The 15,277-nt window shown below is 49.4% G+C and overlaps 1 protein-coding gene and 1 long non-coding RNA gene across 2 annotated transcripts in view; one reads left to right on the top strand and one right to left on the bottom strand.

Annotated features, from left to right (window-relative positions):
• LOC310671749 overlaps nucleotides 1-15,277 on the top strand; it is a 180,354-nt gene that overhangs the window by 14,320 nt on the left and 150,757 nt on the right. The gene's annotated exons all lie outside the window — the stretch shown is intronic.
• The window catches only part of MARCHF9 (membrane associated ring-CH-type finger 9), a 52,926-nt gene continuing 48,147 nt past the window's right edge, over nucleotides 10,499-15,277 (bottom strand). The window contains exon 4 of the mRNA XM_083427889.1: nucleotides 10,499-11,506. Coding sequence (XP_083284015.1) covers nucleotides 11,178-11,506 — 329 coding nt within the window. The 3' untranslated portion in view covers nucleotides 10,499-11,177. The remainder of the gene's footprint in view (nucleotides 11,507-15,277) is intronic.

The raw sequence follows: 15,277 nt of genomic DNA, 5'->3' as shown, positions 1-15,277 counted from the left end.
ACTAGCAATGACAAACCTAGACAGCAATGACAAACCTAGACAGCATCTTAAAAAGCAGAGACATCACCTTGCCAACAAAGGTCCATATAGTTAAAGTACTGATGTGCGGAAGTGAGAGCTGGACCATAAAGAAGGCTGATCGCCGAAGAATTGATGCTTTTGAATTATGGTGCTGGAGGAGACTCTTGAGAGTCCCATGGACTGCAAGAAGATCAAACCTCTCCATTCTGAAGGAAATCAGCCCTGAGTGCTCACTGGAAGGACAGATCCTGAAGCTGAGGCTCCAATACTTTGGCCACCTCATGAGAAGAGAAGACTCCCTGGAAAAGACCCTGATGTTGGGAAAGGTGGAGGGCACAAGGAGAAGGGGACGAGATGGTTGGACAGTGTTCTCAAAGCTTCCAGCATGAGTTTGACCAAACTGCGGGAGGCAGTGGAAGACAGGAGTGCCTGGCGTGCTCTGGTCCATGGGGTCACGAAGAGTCGGACACGACTAAACGACTAAACAACAACAACAACAGGACTATCAATGGCGACTAGCTATGGTGACTATGGTTTACCTCTTGTCAGGGGCAGCGTGCTTCCGTATGCCAGTTGCTGGAAACAGCAGGAGTGCTGTTGTGCTCAGGTCTTGCTTGTGACCTTCCCCATAGCGTCTGGACTGGTTGGGCCACTGGCCTGATCCAGCAAGGCCCTTCTTATGTTAATAACAGGTACAATTCCAACTTGATTATTCTTTGAGACTACTACATAGCCTAACCTCACGGTCATGAAGATGCTCAGATGTTTCTGAATTCAGCCTTGCAAATAACTCGCAGACATCCCCGTAATCCAGTTGCCCACATATGCCAAAGCTAGTGATCCATGGCTTAAAACAACTTTTGGAAAGATTCCATTACAGGGGATTTTCCCTACTCTTCACAAGCAACAAGGCAAATAGCTATTTATAAGTCGGTGCTACTGTGATGAAATGGATCACTCTTTCTTCGCGCATAGATGAAAGGCTAAATTTGTTTTACTTCCATGCTGCATGCCTGGAGAATAATTGCAGCTTGGGGCATCACCCAGGAGTTGCACACTGAGAAATGGCCCCAATGTGTCACTCCCTCATAGCCTTCTTCCGACAGCTCAAGCTCTCTCTCTTGATCCAGCAAAGCACCATGGCTCTCTGCTGCCTCCATTCATCTGATGGGTTGTCAGTGGACACCGCTTTCCTATAGCAGGGACGGGGAAACCTCCAAATGGTTGGAACTACAACTCCCATCATTCCTCATGTTGGCTGCACTGGCTGATGGAAGCTGGAATCTGACAACGTCTGGAGGGGCAAAGGTTCTCTATCTCCATTGCATAGCACAGGAAAGTTCTGCTCAGCTCCATAGGCTCAATATTTACAAGTGCCCTCTGTGAGCATTTGGGAAAGGCCCGTGCTTCTGAGCATTCTCTCCTTCCTTGTAATACAGTGGTACCTCAGGTTACAGACGCTTCAGGTTACATACGCTACAGGTTACAGACTCCGCTAACCCAGAAATAGTACCTCGGGTTAAGAACTTTGATTCAGGATGAGAACAGAAATCATGCTCCGGCAGTGTGGCAGCAGCAGGAGGCCCCATTAGCTAAAGTGGTGCTTCAGGTTAAGAACAGTTTCAAGTTAAGAACAGACCACCAGAACGAATTAAGTTCTTAACCTGAGGTACCACTGTACTGGTGCATGTGTGCTGATGTTGCTGTATATGTGCACATTTTGATATCCTCCTACTCTCCAGAGATGTAGTCTGGTTTCACCTGTCCTCCACCTGCTTCCTAACAACAGCCGGGACTGAGAACCACCTGGAAATTCCACCAGCTGTCTCTCAAAGCCACTTCCGACCTGGGGAGGAAGTGGTGTTGCGGACTTCACGCCCCCAACACGCATGCGGAGGCTGGCTTCCAGCCCCCGTGCGATCAGCGGAATCCTTGGGCCTTGTCATCCCCTGGCCAGCTAATCGGCTGGCTCAGGGGGTGTGGCTTGCCTCATTTAAGGCAAGTGCAGCCCGGGATCTCCCTTTTTGGTCACTCAGCTACTTTGGTTACACTGGCCTCCTCCGAAGCCTATGGAGGTCAGGGCCCCCGAGCGGTGACCCCAGGGGAGTCCCTAGTTGATGTGCATCAGCAGGGCTGCCCCTGCTGGTGTTAACCCTTCCCGGTCTTCAAGCAAACAGGCTGAAGCCAGATAGGTGGATAGGACCAATGCCTAAGCCAATCTTTACCTGTAACCAATAAAGTTGTGGCCAATTTTAGCCCATTAACCTAATATAATTGTGTCACGTGTCTTGATTCCTACTGGTGGGAGGTGGGAACTCACCACTCAACTAACCACACCCAGGAACAATAGAGGGCTTTAGCTCTGGATGGAAAACCACCACCACCTGAGATGTGGAACCTCCCAGGTGTTGTTGGAATCCATAGAATCATAGAGTTGAAAGAGACCACAAGGGCCATCGAGTCCAACCCCCTGCCAAGCAGGAAACACCATCAGAGCACTCCTGACATATGGTTGTCAAGCCTCTGCTTAAAGACCTCCAAAGAAGGAGACTCCACCATACTCCTTGGCAGCAAATTCCACTGTCAAACAGCTCTTACTGTCAGGAAGTTCTTCCTAATGTTCTTCCTAAAGTTCTTCCAACTCCTATCAGTCCCAGCCAGCATGGCCAGGGGTCAGGGATGATGGGAGTTGTAGCCCATCAATATCTGGAAGACCACAGATTCCCCACCCTTGCCCCAAGAAACAAAAGAAGCAAAACTGATTGACCTGAGCACAGAAGGGTCCCATTTGGTGCAGAGTCAAGCCACAATCAGGGAAAGCCAGGTTCGAATTCCCACTTGGTGGTGAGGTTCTCTGAGTGACCTTGGGCCATACACAAATGCACACACATTCTTTCTCTGCTTATCCTACCTCATATGGTCATTGTGAAGATAAAATGGAGGGACACAACCTTAAGCTCCCTGGAGGAAAGGTGACAAGTGAATGTAATAAACAAACGCTCGTAAACTGAAAGGTAGGTCAAGAGTGGGGAACGCATAGTTCTTCAGGTGTTGGTGGACTCCCAGCTTTCATCAGCCTCAGCAAGCATAGCCAAAGGTCAAGGAACAGAAACATCTGGAGGTCGTCGTCCCCAGTAGGTGGTCTGGTCATAAATTCACAGGAAACAACTGGAAGTTTCACTGGAGCAAGAGGGATTCACATTCAGGAGCACTACAGATGGCTTTGACTGCTGACCACACCTGCTCAGAATCTTATGTTCTGAATTAGAGAAAAGCTTCTCCAGGAGATGCTGCTAGATTTGAAGCACGGCTGCGGATTACAGACAGATTCATGTATCAATAGTTCTGGGCTCATGGCAACACCAGTACAGTAATAGAAAGTCCTGATCTGTGCATGATTGGGCAGATTCGCTCTGCTTTAATTGGAGCCGAATCCTATCGTAAAACTACCTCCCAAGGTGCTGAGAACAAACAAGACCCACACGAGGGAGCTGGTGTGGAAAGCAAAAAAAGCACGGCTGCCTCCTTCATCCTCTGCTAGCCTTGTCCCGCTGGAGCTTCGCTCTGCTACAGAAATACTGCCTCAGCATTTTCAGCCGCTCTTGTGTAGTGGTTTGTCCCTAGTGGGAGTATTGACCATTTGCTTCCGCCTGAGAGCTGTGGCTGGTCTGCTCCTCCTTCCTCCCAGCCAATCCTTTGTGGGGGCCTCAGATCATCATAAGCAGTTTGCAGGGCTCCATTGACATTTCTTAAAAGGGAAGCGTTCAGCATAGCTCAGTCTTTTTAAAGTTCTCTCTCCCCCTCGCTCTCTTTCTCTGTCGATCACAGTGCAGGAGTTGCAGCAGCGAGAATACTCTGGCTCAAAGGATTCCAAAGGGTTGTGTAACAAAGGCAGAGCGATAGGGGCACCTGCCCCACAAGCCCTTGAAAAGGGTACAAAGCAGGCAAAAAAATAAAAAAGCCCAAGCAAGGTAACGACAGTGATTAAAATTATGTTCGCTCCATGCCATGCTTTCCTTCCAGTTTGGAACCACTTGGCCAGAGGAAAGGCGAGGTCTCAGCTCACTCAGAGGCACCACTGCCACTTCTCATTGGCTCTGTGCTGCCAGCCTACCACCGTAAGAAAGGTAAAGGACCCCTGGATGGTTAAGTCCAGTCAAAGGCGACTATGGGGTTGCGGCACTCATCTCGCTTTCAGGCCGAGGGAGCCGGTGTTTGTCCACAGACAGCTTTCCGGGTCATGTGGCCAGCATGACTAAACTGCTACTGGTGCACGGAGGACTGCGATGAGTGCCAGAGCGCACGGAAACACCGTTTACCTTCCCGCCGCAGCGGTATCTATTTATCTACTTGCACTGGCATGCTTTCAAACTGCTAGGTTGGCAGGAGCTGGGACCGAGCAACGGGAACTCACCCCGCTGCGGGGATTCAAACCACCGACATTCCGATCAGCAAGCCCGAGAGGCTCAGTGGTTTAGACCACAGCGCCACCCGCATCCCTCTACCACAGTAGAGCACATTCAGCCACCAAGCCAAGATGAACCAAACGCTGCTGATTCAACAGCAGTGGCATTGTTGTCATTGTTTCAGACAACAGCTTCTAGGGATGGGAAATGGAGGCTATTCCTCTGAGCAGTAGGAAATTGGGATTTCAGCAGCAGTGGCCGTAAAAGCTGTCAGCTGTCCATAACTCAGTACTGGTCACTGAGAGCAATGAAGAGATTGATTTTTCCTGAACTCCCCTCGGATCTTACCTGCCCCACCCAAGGGGTGGCCAGTTCATTTGAGTGAGGCGCTTAGCAAAATACCCTCTTAAGTTTCCCCTTCCGATGTCAGCCCAGTAATCTTAGTGGGTGGCACCACAGCAGAAAGCAGCCGTGCTGCAATGAAGCTGGCATTTTAATTTCCAGTGTCCTGGAGCGACAGTACGTTCAGGGCAATGGGAAAAGTTAAAATGGCAGCTCTCAGACCTAGCAGCCTGGCATTTAATCAGGGCAAAAGGACTGGTTAAGAAAGCCTCTTGCAAGCATGTCAGGTGGGTCACTGCTGGAGCACTGGGAAGCTGCCCGAGGATATCACATGCTGGCCCCAATCCTGAGTCCAGGGGTGACTGTTGTTTGCTACTGTTGATTTTTTTTACCTACTGCTTGAATTTACCCTCCCCCAGCCCGTTTTAAAAATGCGTATGCTATAAGGCAGGGGTTAGCAAACTTTTACAGCAGGGGGCCGGTCCACTGTGGGGGGCCAGGACCTTGTGGGGGGCCAGGCTATATTCGGGGGGGGGGGGTGTGAACAAATTCCTATGCTCCACAAATAACCCAGAGATGCATTTTAAATAAAAGCACACATTCTACTCATGTAAAAACAGGCGGATTCCCAGACCGTCCGCGGGCCGGATTGAGAAGGAGATTGGGCCGGCCCCGGCCCCTGGGCCTTAGTTTGCCTACCCATGCTATAAGGTCTCATGATGGGGATTGTTGGACCGGGTGCTTACCCCCACGCTTCATGAAGGGGGTATCTCTCATCTGATTTCTCCCCTCACAACTTCCCAAGAGGATTAATTCTACCTAGACCATCCCTCACAAGCAATGATCTAGTCAACTTTTTTATACATTCACTGATGGGGTTTCTGAAAGATCCCTTGCTGTTTGGTTCCACTGCCTGTCTCCCCCTCCTCATCACCCACATTGAGCGAGACTCTTTTCCCTGATATCCTTAGAACCGAAATCGATGCTTTGGAAACAGCTGCCTGGGGCTACATAGACTCAACTGTTCCATGAACATCTGCATTTCCAGAGGTTCCTACAGATACAGACTTCCTGAAGAAACCTATTGATAGCTACACGATAGTCAAAGATTAGGATCAGCAGCCATCTCCAGCTGCAATCTCTGTGCTGACCCAATAAAAGATAGAAATTCACCTATTTTGTATTTCAGACTAGAGGACGAGATGTGTAAACTGCAGAGACTGTCGTGGGACTAAGAAAATTCACATCACATACACCATCCATTCCTATACTGCAAGGACCTGTATTTTGGGTCATTTTGTGGCTGCTTTCAGAAAGAAAGTAGGGTTGTGGCTCTGGGATCGTGTTTATAAAGCACAAGGCCCACTCCTACTCCATTCTTCCATCACCTTGGTGTTTCTGTTGCATTGAGAACCCCCAGCCTAATCTTTTATTCAGAAAAGAAACTCCACATTCCATACAGCCAGTCTTAACAATGTCGCAAAAATTTGCATAACATGCTTAATTTGCATAAATGCATTCCGGTTGCAGAATCTTCCTCTTAGTGGCGAATATTCTTTCAGGCGTGCAGATCGGGCTGGATGTTTAGGCTGCCTTTAAAATACTGTATGATATGCCAACGCAACTCAGAATCACACTCAGAAGAATCAAGTACGCAAGGTTTGCACCCGGGCATGTATTCACTTTGTATAATGGCTACTAGGTTTTCATATCGTCAAGGCAGTTGTGAGATTCAGACACGCATACAGTAGAGCTCTCTTGGGACCAAACAACTTCAGAATGCAGGGTGTTCCAGCTCTTAAATTGTATGGATGTGTCTGCACTTTTTTTTGTTTAAGGAAACCCTCCCTGAATGTAAAATTCTAAGATATCAGGGAGGTTAGCCTGGAACTCCTCACTAATGTATTAAAGGTAAAGGTAAAGGTACCCCTGCCCGTACGGGCCAGTCTTGACAGACTCTAGGGTTGTGCGCCCATCTCACTCAAAGAGGCCAAGGGCCAGCGCTGTCCGAAGACACTTCCGGGTCACGTGGCCAGCGTGACATCGCTGCTCTGGCGAGCCAGAGCCGCACACGGAAACGCCGTTTACCTTCCCGCTAGTAAGCGGTCCCTATTTATCTACTTGCACCCAGGGGTGCTTTCAAACTGCTAGGTTGGCAGGCGCTGGGACCGAACAGCGGGAGCGCACCCCGCCGCGGGGATTCGAACCGCCGACCTTTCGATCAGCAAGCCCTAGGCGCTGAGGCTTTTACCCACAGCGCCACCCGCGTCCCTCACTAATGTATTATTTCCCCACAAATAGAGTTTTTGACATTGAATGCTCCTTACGCAACCCCTACGTTTTGAAGTAGTACTATTTCAGTAGCTGTTTTTCCTGAATATGCATATTGCCCCATTTTGATAGACGCAGAAGTGAGAACCACACGGGAATGGATACGGGGAAAGGCAAGGATTCTGGAAGTATGTTACAGCGAAAGAATGGCAGAGGTGCCGAACTAAGCAAGATCAGTGTTCCCCAACGCCCGGGCCGCGGACCGGTGCCGGTCCGTGGATCAATTGGCACCGGGCCGCCCGAGGAACTTCAAAACATTTCACTGTGGCGGGCAACCGAGGCGCAGAGCATTGCGCCCTCTCAAGCCCGCCCATTGTGTGACAATAGCGAATGAAAATTCGCTATTGTTACACTGATGCTCCTCCTGGCCAATCAGGGAGCGGGTCCTCCCGCTTCCTGATTGGCCGAAAGGCAAACCTCACGCCATTGGCCGAGGAGGAGGCGCCACGGGAGGACTGAGGACTCGAGGTCGGAGACGCGGGGACTGAAGAGAAGCTGCCGTGAGGTAAGTGCACGGGGGGGGGGGGACTCAGCTCAAAACAAGCGGGCCACGGAAAAATGATCAAACATTCACCGGTCCGCGGCGATAAAAAGGTTGGGGAGCACTGAGCTAGATGACTGTTATATCCATAGCATGCAGGAAAACATCTAGGGCGTGTGTTTTCCTTGCTTATTTAAAAGTGGGGGCGAGTCCTTACTGGGAAGACAAAAGGTGGAGAGGCTTATCTCATCCCTCTGCAGTGTGACTGAAATGCCATCCGTCCCCCAACTCACAAATACAGTGGTGCCTCGCAAGACGAAAAGAATCCGTTCCGCGAGTCTCTTCGTCTAGCGGTTTTTTCGTCTTGCGAAGCAACCCTATTAGCGGATTAGCGGATTAGCGCTATTAGCGGTTTAGCGGCTATTAAAGGCTTAAGGGATTAGCGGATTAGCTGCTAAAAGGCTATTAGCAGCTTAGTGCCTTAGAAAAAGGGGGTGGGGAGTGGAAAAAAATCGCAAGAATCGCAAGACATTTTCGTCTTGCGAAGCAAGCCCATAGAGAAATTCGTCCTGCGAAGCGCATTGAAAAATGGAAAACCCTTTCGTCTAGCGGGTTTTTCGTCTTGCGAGGCATTCGTCTTGCGGGGCACCACAGTATATGAGGGGCTCTTATGAAAATGTTCCCTTTGACATTAAATTGGACTCCCCACTAGCTCCTGGCTATGCATACAAGATTGGCTTTTACCACTTCCAATCCCTCACCATCAAGGACAACATGGCAGATCACCATGCAATTCCAATTGCACTGGGGAGTGAAGAGATACCCTCCACTTTCTCCATGTCTGTAATTGAATAAACAAAGCTAGACGTGTAGCTGTATCCTGCAGTATTTTTCGCTCTATAGGACACACTTTTCCCCCTCCAAAAGTTAAGGGGAAATGTTTGTGCATCCTATGGAGCGAATGCAGGCTCCTTGGCTTCAGCGAAAGCAACACGAAGCCTCCAAAGCGCAGAGGAAGCGCTCCCTCCGTGCTCCGGAGGCTACGAAGGGGTGCGCACCAACCCCTCTCGCTCTCCAGGCTTCAGGGATAGCCACCTGAAGCCTTTGGAACGCAGCGGGACCTCACCCCAAAGGCTTCGGGTTCCTTTTGCTTTGGGGCCGCAGCGGGAACTCGCACTGCACTCTGAAGACTTCGGGTTCCTTTTGCTGAAGCCGGGAGAGCAAGACTCTCCTGGCTTCAGCAGAGAGGGAGAGCTGCGCAGCGCCCCTTCAGCAAAGCGGGAGGAGAAATGGAAGGGGATCTGTTTCTCCTGCCGCTTCGCTGAAGGGGCGCTGAGCAGAGAGGGGGAGAATTTTTTTTTCTTGTTCTCCCCCTCTAAAACAAGGTGCGTCCTATGGTCGGGTGCGTCCTACAGAGCGAAAAATACGGTATGTACCTAGCAAACATCTAGCCTGGCCCTGATCACAGCAGCTACAGTAGAAGGGACACTGGTCAAGGCACACAAAGTTCCACTCCTCTTAACACCTCCAGCTTCTCCCAAATCTCCATTGGGTTTCCCCATAAACAAGACAGCAAACTTTCCTTCTGTAACCGTATGAACTTAAACACACCCCCTTTTCAAAAAGCACAGAGCTGAAAATTCCTAAATGCAACAGATCCCATGTTTGCACAGTGACTTGAGGAAACAAAACAACCTGCGTGTAGAGAGCATAAATTCCAAAATGTGGACATGTGATTGAAAATTCGCTGGGAATTCTTCCAGTGGATCATTTCAAGTTTCTCATGAACTCTGCCCTGATGCAGTACAGGCAAGAAAGAGGTGAGAGATACCGTATTTTTTGCCCTATAAGACGCCCCAGACCACAAGACGCACCTAGTTTTTGGAGGAGGAAAACAAGAAAAAAAATATTCTGAATCTCAGAAGCCAGAACAGCAAGAGGGATCGCTGCGCTTGCTGTTCTGGCTTCTGTGATAGCTGCGCAGCCTGCATTCGCTCCATAAGACGCACACACATTTCCCCTTACTTCTTAGGAGGGAAAAAGTGAGTCCTATAGAGCAAAAAATACGGTAGTTGCCTGGGGCTGCCAAGGCTGCAGTCCTAGGCACCGGTTAGGGTAGGTGTGGTGGGGCAGAATGACGGAAGCGTCCTCCTAAGCCAGCTTACCTGGATGGGGCTGGGGTGGAGCAGAGCAGTAGTGAGGTCAGGGCCACACCGATGTGCCAGCAGAGCCAAACCAGCACTCGCACTGGTGAATCTGTGCCACCCTGAGCTTGCCAATGCCCTGCTCTGCCCCAGGCCATGCAATGAAGTTGAAGTGACACCAGTCAGCTCTGCCTCAACACACCAGCTGCTATTGCTAGGCGTGATCAGGAGCGAGCCCCAATGAAGAGGTGTACTTCCAAGTCAGCAAGCATAGGATTGGGCCATAAATGTGTTTGGGTCCTTAAAACCAAGGCAGCAACGGTCGTTCTTAAGGCTTTAGTTTCTTTCTTGCCAGAACCTTCCGTAAAATAGGGATGAGGGCCCTGTGGGTCTGCCATCAGCCCCTGCCAGCATGGCGAACGGTCAAGAATAACAGGAGTTGCAGTTCAGCAACATTTGTAGGGCCACAGATTCCCCATCCCTGTCCTAAAAGTTAACACAAGCATCCCTTCGCAGTATAAACATCCCCATCATCTCCACATGCCCACTAGACGACACATTGCACATACCCTGACCTGACTGGAACAGACTTTTTGAACGGAAAGTGAACAACGCAACTGAAGGACACCTTCATGTATATAAACAATTCTTTATCCTTCCATTGTCAGAGAGAAGGAGAAAAGAAGAGGGGCAGAGGGAGGAAGAGAAGGAGATCTCCATGCATTAAATTAAAGATGAAATGCACAGGTAATATATCTTATTGCAAGATGCCATTTTGCTTTAAGAAACATGTTTATTGCACCATTATTATTTTGGAGGGATGGGTCAAAGTTCAGAACCTCTCTGGTTGGTGTCTCCCAGTCAGAGAGACCAATGGGATGGGTTGGAAAGGCAGGACGGGTCTTCTGGCAGGATTTCCTTTGAAAGATGAGGTAAAAATGTTTTCAAATATCTGGATTGGTTGGCGCCAAGACTCGTTCAGAAGGAACCAGGCAGGGGCTGGTTGTTGTGTTTTTTTGTGTGTGTGTTGTTGTTGTTTTGATTTTTAAAAAATTTAAATAAATAAATAAAAACCCCACCACACTTCCAAGGAGTTTAGTCATAACAAAGGAGGGTTTGGGGGGGGGGGTTGGGGGGGGGAGGCGGGTTGTCTCTCCTTTCACCACAAGCTGGATGGAGAGAGAAAGAAAAAAAATTCACATTGATGGGAGGGTAGGAAGGTGCAACCAAGTTGAGGCACTCCCCACGCACAACAAGGAAGAGGCGGGGGGGGTCTGCGGTGGCGGCAACACCACGGAACCAGGCAACCTCCTGCGTCGGACAGTATACAGCGTGCGGCCCGCCCCGTAAGGGCTCGGAATGGAGCCTGTGCGGAAGATGAAGGCATCGGCTTCTTCCTTCCATTGGAACCGTGGAGCCTCTCCCTCCTGGCAAAGGCCCCGTAGGCTGTTATTATACCGTCGTGACCCTCATGACAACCTCGCGGCTGGAACTGGAGCCCCCGCGATGTTCGTTAGGCCGCAGGTGGCTGAGAATGTGCAGAATTGTATAACCACAGTGATGGTTCAAAATAGTCCTAACCCGCTGGCCCCGCTGGGAGGTCCTCTCACTCCCCGAGGAGGGGTTCGTCCGTGAATTCCGCCCTCCGGGCTTTGTGCTCCCGCCAATTGGTTCCCCTAGGTCCTTGGCTTTGTCGTAGTTCAGCACCTTCCACTGCTGGTTCACCGCTTGCCAACGCTTGAATATTCGATACACCGAGGAGCCTTCGTGGATAATCAAGCCTGTCGAAAGAAGGAAGGAAATATAAGATGGTTGCCTGGGTTCAGGGCTGGGGGAACTCTGAAAATAGGGTCCAATAAGGCACCTCAGTTTCTTTCAGCCTCTCATCATGTTGGGTTGATCTTTGACTCCTCACTCTCCTTTGTTCCCCATATTCAAGCACACAGTGGCGTAGCGTGGGTTGTCAGCACCCGGGGCAAGGCAAGTAATTTGTGCCTCCTAACCCGTGGACTTGCACCGCCTAACCCTAATCCCCAGATGTTGCGCCCGCTGCGGCCGGCCCCCCCTGCACCCCCCACGCTACGCCACTGCAAGCACATCACAAAAATACAGCCCTTCTTTGTCTCTTCTGCTCTTCAGCAAAGACTCAAGAAACTCTGACCCTCACCCTGCTTTTCATCTTCTCTTGCAACCTTCTCCTCTCCACCCTTCTGTGGTTTTACCTACGTCCCTTTTATCAGGCACTCTGACAAACGCATTCGCCTCACTCCTTGCTCTGACCCATATGCCCTGAAATTGCTACGTTGGCTTCCAGTCTGCTTTGTGGTCGATCTCTTTGTTCATATCATCCCAGCAACAAATCCCTGCCTAAGTCCAAAGCCCCTCCACCACCACCAGTCACCGCTCTTGCTCCCGCAAGCAATTCCAATTGCCTTTCTCCCTTGCTGCCCCATAAGCTCGGAACTGCCTCCCAGCACACACCTGTGTGGCCCCTCGCTCTCACTTGCACCAAATCCTTCCTCAATCCATCCCTTGAAGCCTTTGGCACAACCCAAGTTCTCTTGCTACACTTTAGGGCACAGTCCTAAGCTTGTCTACCTAGAAGTACCTGTATTTTTCACTCCATAAGACGCACTTTTTTCCTCCTAAAAAGTAAGGGGAAGTGTCTGTGCGTCTTATGGAGCGAATGCGTCGTCCCTGGAGCCGAATTGCCCAGGGGCAAAAAGCAGATCGTGCTTTTTTTTTGTTTGTTTAGAAAGAGGGAAAGGGGGTGTTGAAACAAAGCCGCTGATCAGCAAGCGATCGGGAGGGGAGATAAGGGACTCTAGCAATAAAGGAGGCTACCTGGGAGGGGGGAGGTAAAAGCACATTTATCCTCAGGATGTTTGTACTGGGTCACCCCAAATTCACCATCAGATCACATAGCATGTCCATGGGTACAGCCTGCACCAAAAAATCACGCATCCATTGTTTCGTGGGGCCGCAATGGCACAAAAACGTGGTTGCAAAGCACTAGTTTTCTCAGGATTTTTGCATTCGGCTGCACCAAACTCACCATCAAATCACATATCATGTCTGTGGCCACAGCATGAACCACAAAAATCATACACCCACTGTTTCATTCAGAATATTTTTTTTCTTGTTTTCCTCCTCTAAAAACTAGGTGCATCTTATGGAGTGAAAAATACAGTATGTCAATGGAGCTTCCTCACTGGTTAAGCAGGTTTAGGACTGCAGCCTAAGCCTCTAACCAAGGCCAAGCACATGCAATTGGAGTGATGGTACATTATTTTCCCCACTTGCCACTCCCCCCCCCTTTCTTCTATCAAACTTCAGATTGGATGCTCCTCAGGGCCTTCTTGCACCACACAGGTTGAGGGTACTACATAAGCAAATGAACAAATGAATACAGTGGTGCCTCGCAAGACGAAAAGAATCCATTCCGCGAGTCTCTTCGTCTAGCGGTTTTTTCGTCTTGCGAAGCAACCCCATTAGCGGATTAGCGCTATTAGCGGCTATTAGCGGCTATTAAAGGCTTAAGGGATTAGCGGATTAGCTGCTAAAAGGCTATTAGCAGTTTAGTGCCTTAGAAAAAGGGGGTGGGGAGCGGGGAAAAATCGCAGGAACTCGCAAGACATTTTCGTCTTGCAAAGCAAGCCCATAGGAAATTCGTTTTGCGAAGCACCTCCAAAACGGAAAACCCTTTCATCTAGCGGGTTTTCCGTCTTGCGAGGCATTCGTCTTGCGGGGCACCACTGTACAGTGGTACCTTGGTTCTCAAATGCCTTGGTACTCAAACAATTTGGAACCCAAACACTGCAAACCTGGAAGTGTTCTGGTTTGGCAACTTTTTCAGAAGCTGAACGTGCTCTGTTTTGAGTGTTACGCTTCCGTTTTGAGTGTTACGCTGAGGTCTGTCTGTTTTTGCTATTTATTTTGCATTTTGTTTTTGCGGCTCTTTTTTTTGTTACTGTGTGGAACCCAGTTCAGCTACTGATTGATTGATTGTGTGACTGCAGTACATTGTTTATTGCTTTCATTTTATGGATCAGTGGTCTCGCTAGATAGTAAAATGCATGTTAAATTGCTGTTCTAGGGGTTGTTTTCAAAAGTCTGGGATGGATTAATGCATTTTGCTTTACTTTCTATGGGAAAATGCACTTGGTTTTGGAACGCTTTGGTTTTGGAACGGACTCCTAGAACGGATTAAGTTTGAGAACCAAGGTACCACTGTATATGAATGTTAAGAGGTGAGATCTGAGTCCATCTGGATTGCACCTCGATCCATTTCCACCTCCAGCTTAGCTTGAGTTCGTCACTTTGCTACAAAGCACCCGTGTCACTGGAATAATATTCTCTGCGCATGCTCATGCGATGTCCAGCACATATGCGTTTGGATGGGGGAGACCCAGGTTCAAGTCTCTGCTCAGGAACAAAGCTTTCAGGGTGGTTTTGGGCAAGGTACCATCACTCAACCCAAAGCCATTTCACAGGGCTGCTGTACAAGAATAGACTGTGCCTTGCACAATCATTTACATGGCGAAGTAATTCTCTTTGTAGCTAGTCCTCATGATTTGTGAAGGGATATTGGAAAAGTATCCACAGGGCACAGATCCTCTGTCTTGCAAGACTTGTCACCTAGCTGTTTCTCCTGGCTTCTAGTTATTAAAGGTAAAGGTAAAGGGACCCCTGACCATTAGGTCCAGTCGTGGCTGACTCTGGGGTTGCGGCGCTCATCTCGCTTTATTGGCCGAGGGAGCCGGCGTACAGCTTCCGGGTCATGTGGCCAGCATGACTTAGCTGCTTCTGGTGAACCAGAGCAGCGCACAGAAACGCTGTTTACCTTCCCGCCGGAGCGGTACCTATTTATCTACTTGCACTTTGACGTGCTTTCGAACTGCTAGGTTGGCAGGAGCAGGGACCGAGCAATGGGAGCTCACCCTGTCGTGAGGATTCGAACCGCCGACCTTCTGATCAGCAAGTCCTAGGCTCTGTGGTTTAACCCACAGCGCCACCCGCGTCCCTCCTCTAGTTATTAGGCCGCATCTTTTCCTACGCCCCAACCACCTACCCAAAATAAAACCTGCATATCGAACCGTTTAAGTTAAGCATATTTGCATGCATTATATGGTTCTGCATGGATGTATTTCTTGAGTGTGGGGTGTTGAGCTTTCCTGGCAGTTCCCTGGGTAGATTTTGAATTAAGTTATGTGCCGTTTTACTCCTATTCCCCATCCCGATTAAAAAACAAAACAAAACATCAGCTTTCCTTTTCCATTTTCATGGAATGGCTACCCAGGCCAAGAATCGGTTTTAGCCTGGCATTCATGAACTAAGGGCAACAAAAGCTCAAGAAGACATAACTGCTTTATGCTGCATACTCTCTCCATCTCACCTCCTTCCCTTCCCTTTCTTTCCCATGTGCTGAAATTTAAATCTGAAGGCCCTTGGGGCAGGGACTTGTCTTTTGCTCTATAAGACTCACTTTTCCCCTCCTAAAAAGTAAGGGGAAATGTGTGTGGAAGAACTTCCACACACTTTAGGAAGAACTT

This window comes from Podarcis tiliguerta (genome assembly GCF_965153285.1).
Source record: "Podarcis tiliguerta genome assembly, chromosome: 2".
NCBI lineage: Eukaryota > Metazoa > Chordata > Lepidosauria > Squamata > Lacertidae > Podarcis > Podarcis tiliguerta.
Note: the sequence above shows the minus strand (reverse complement) of the source record. Positions and strands in the feature narration are given on the sequence as shown.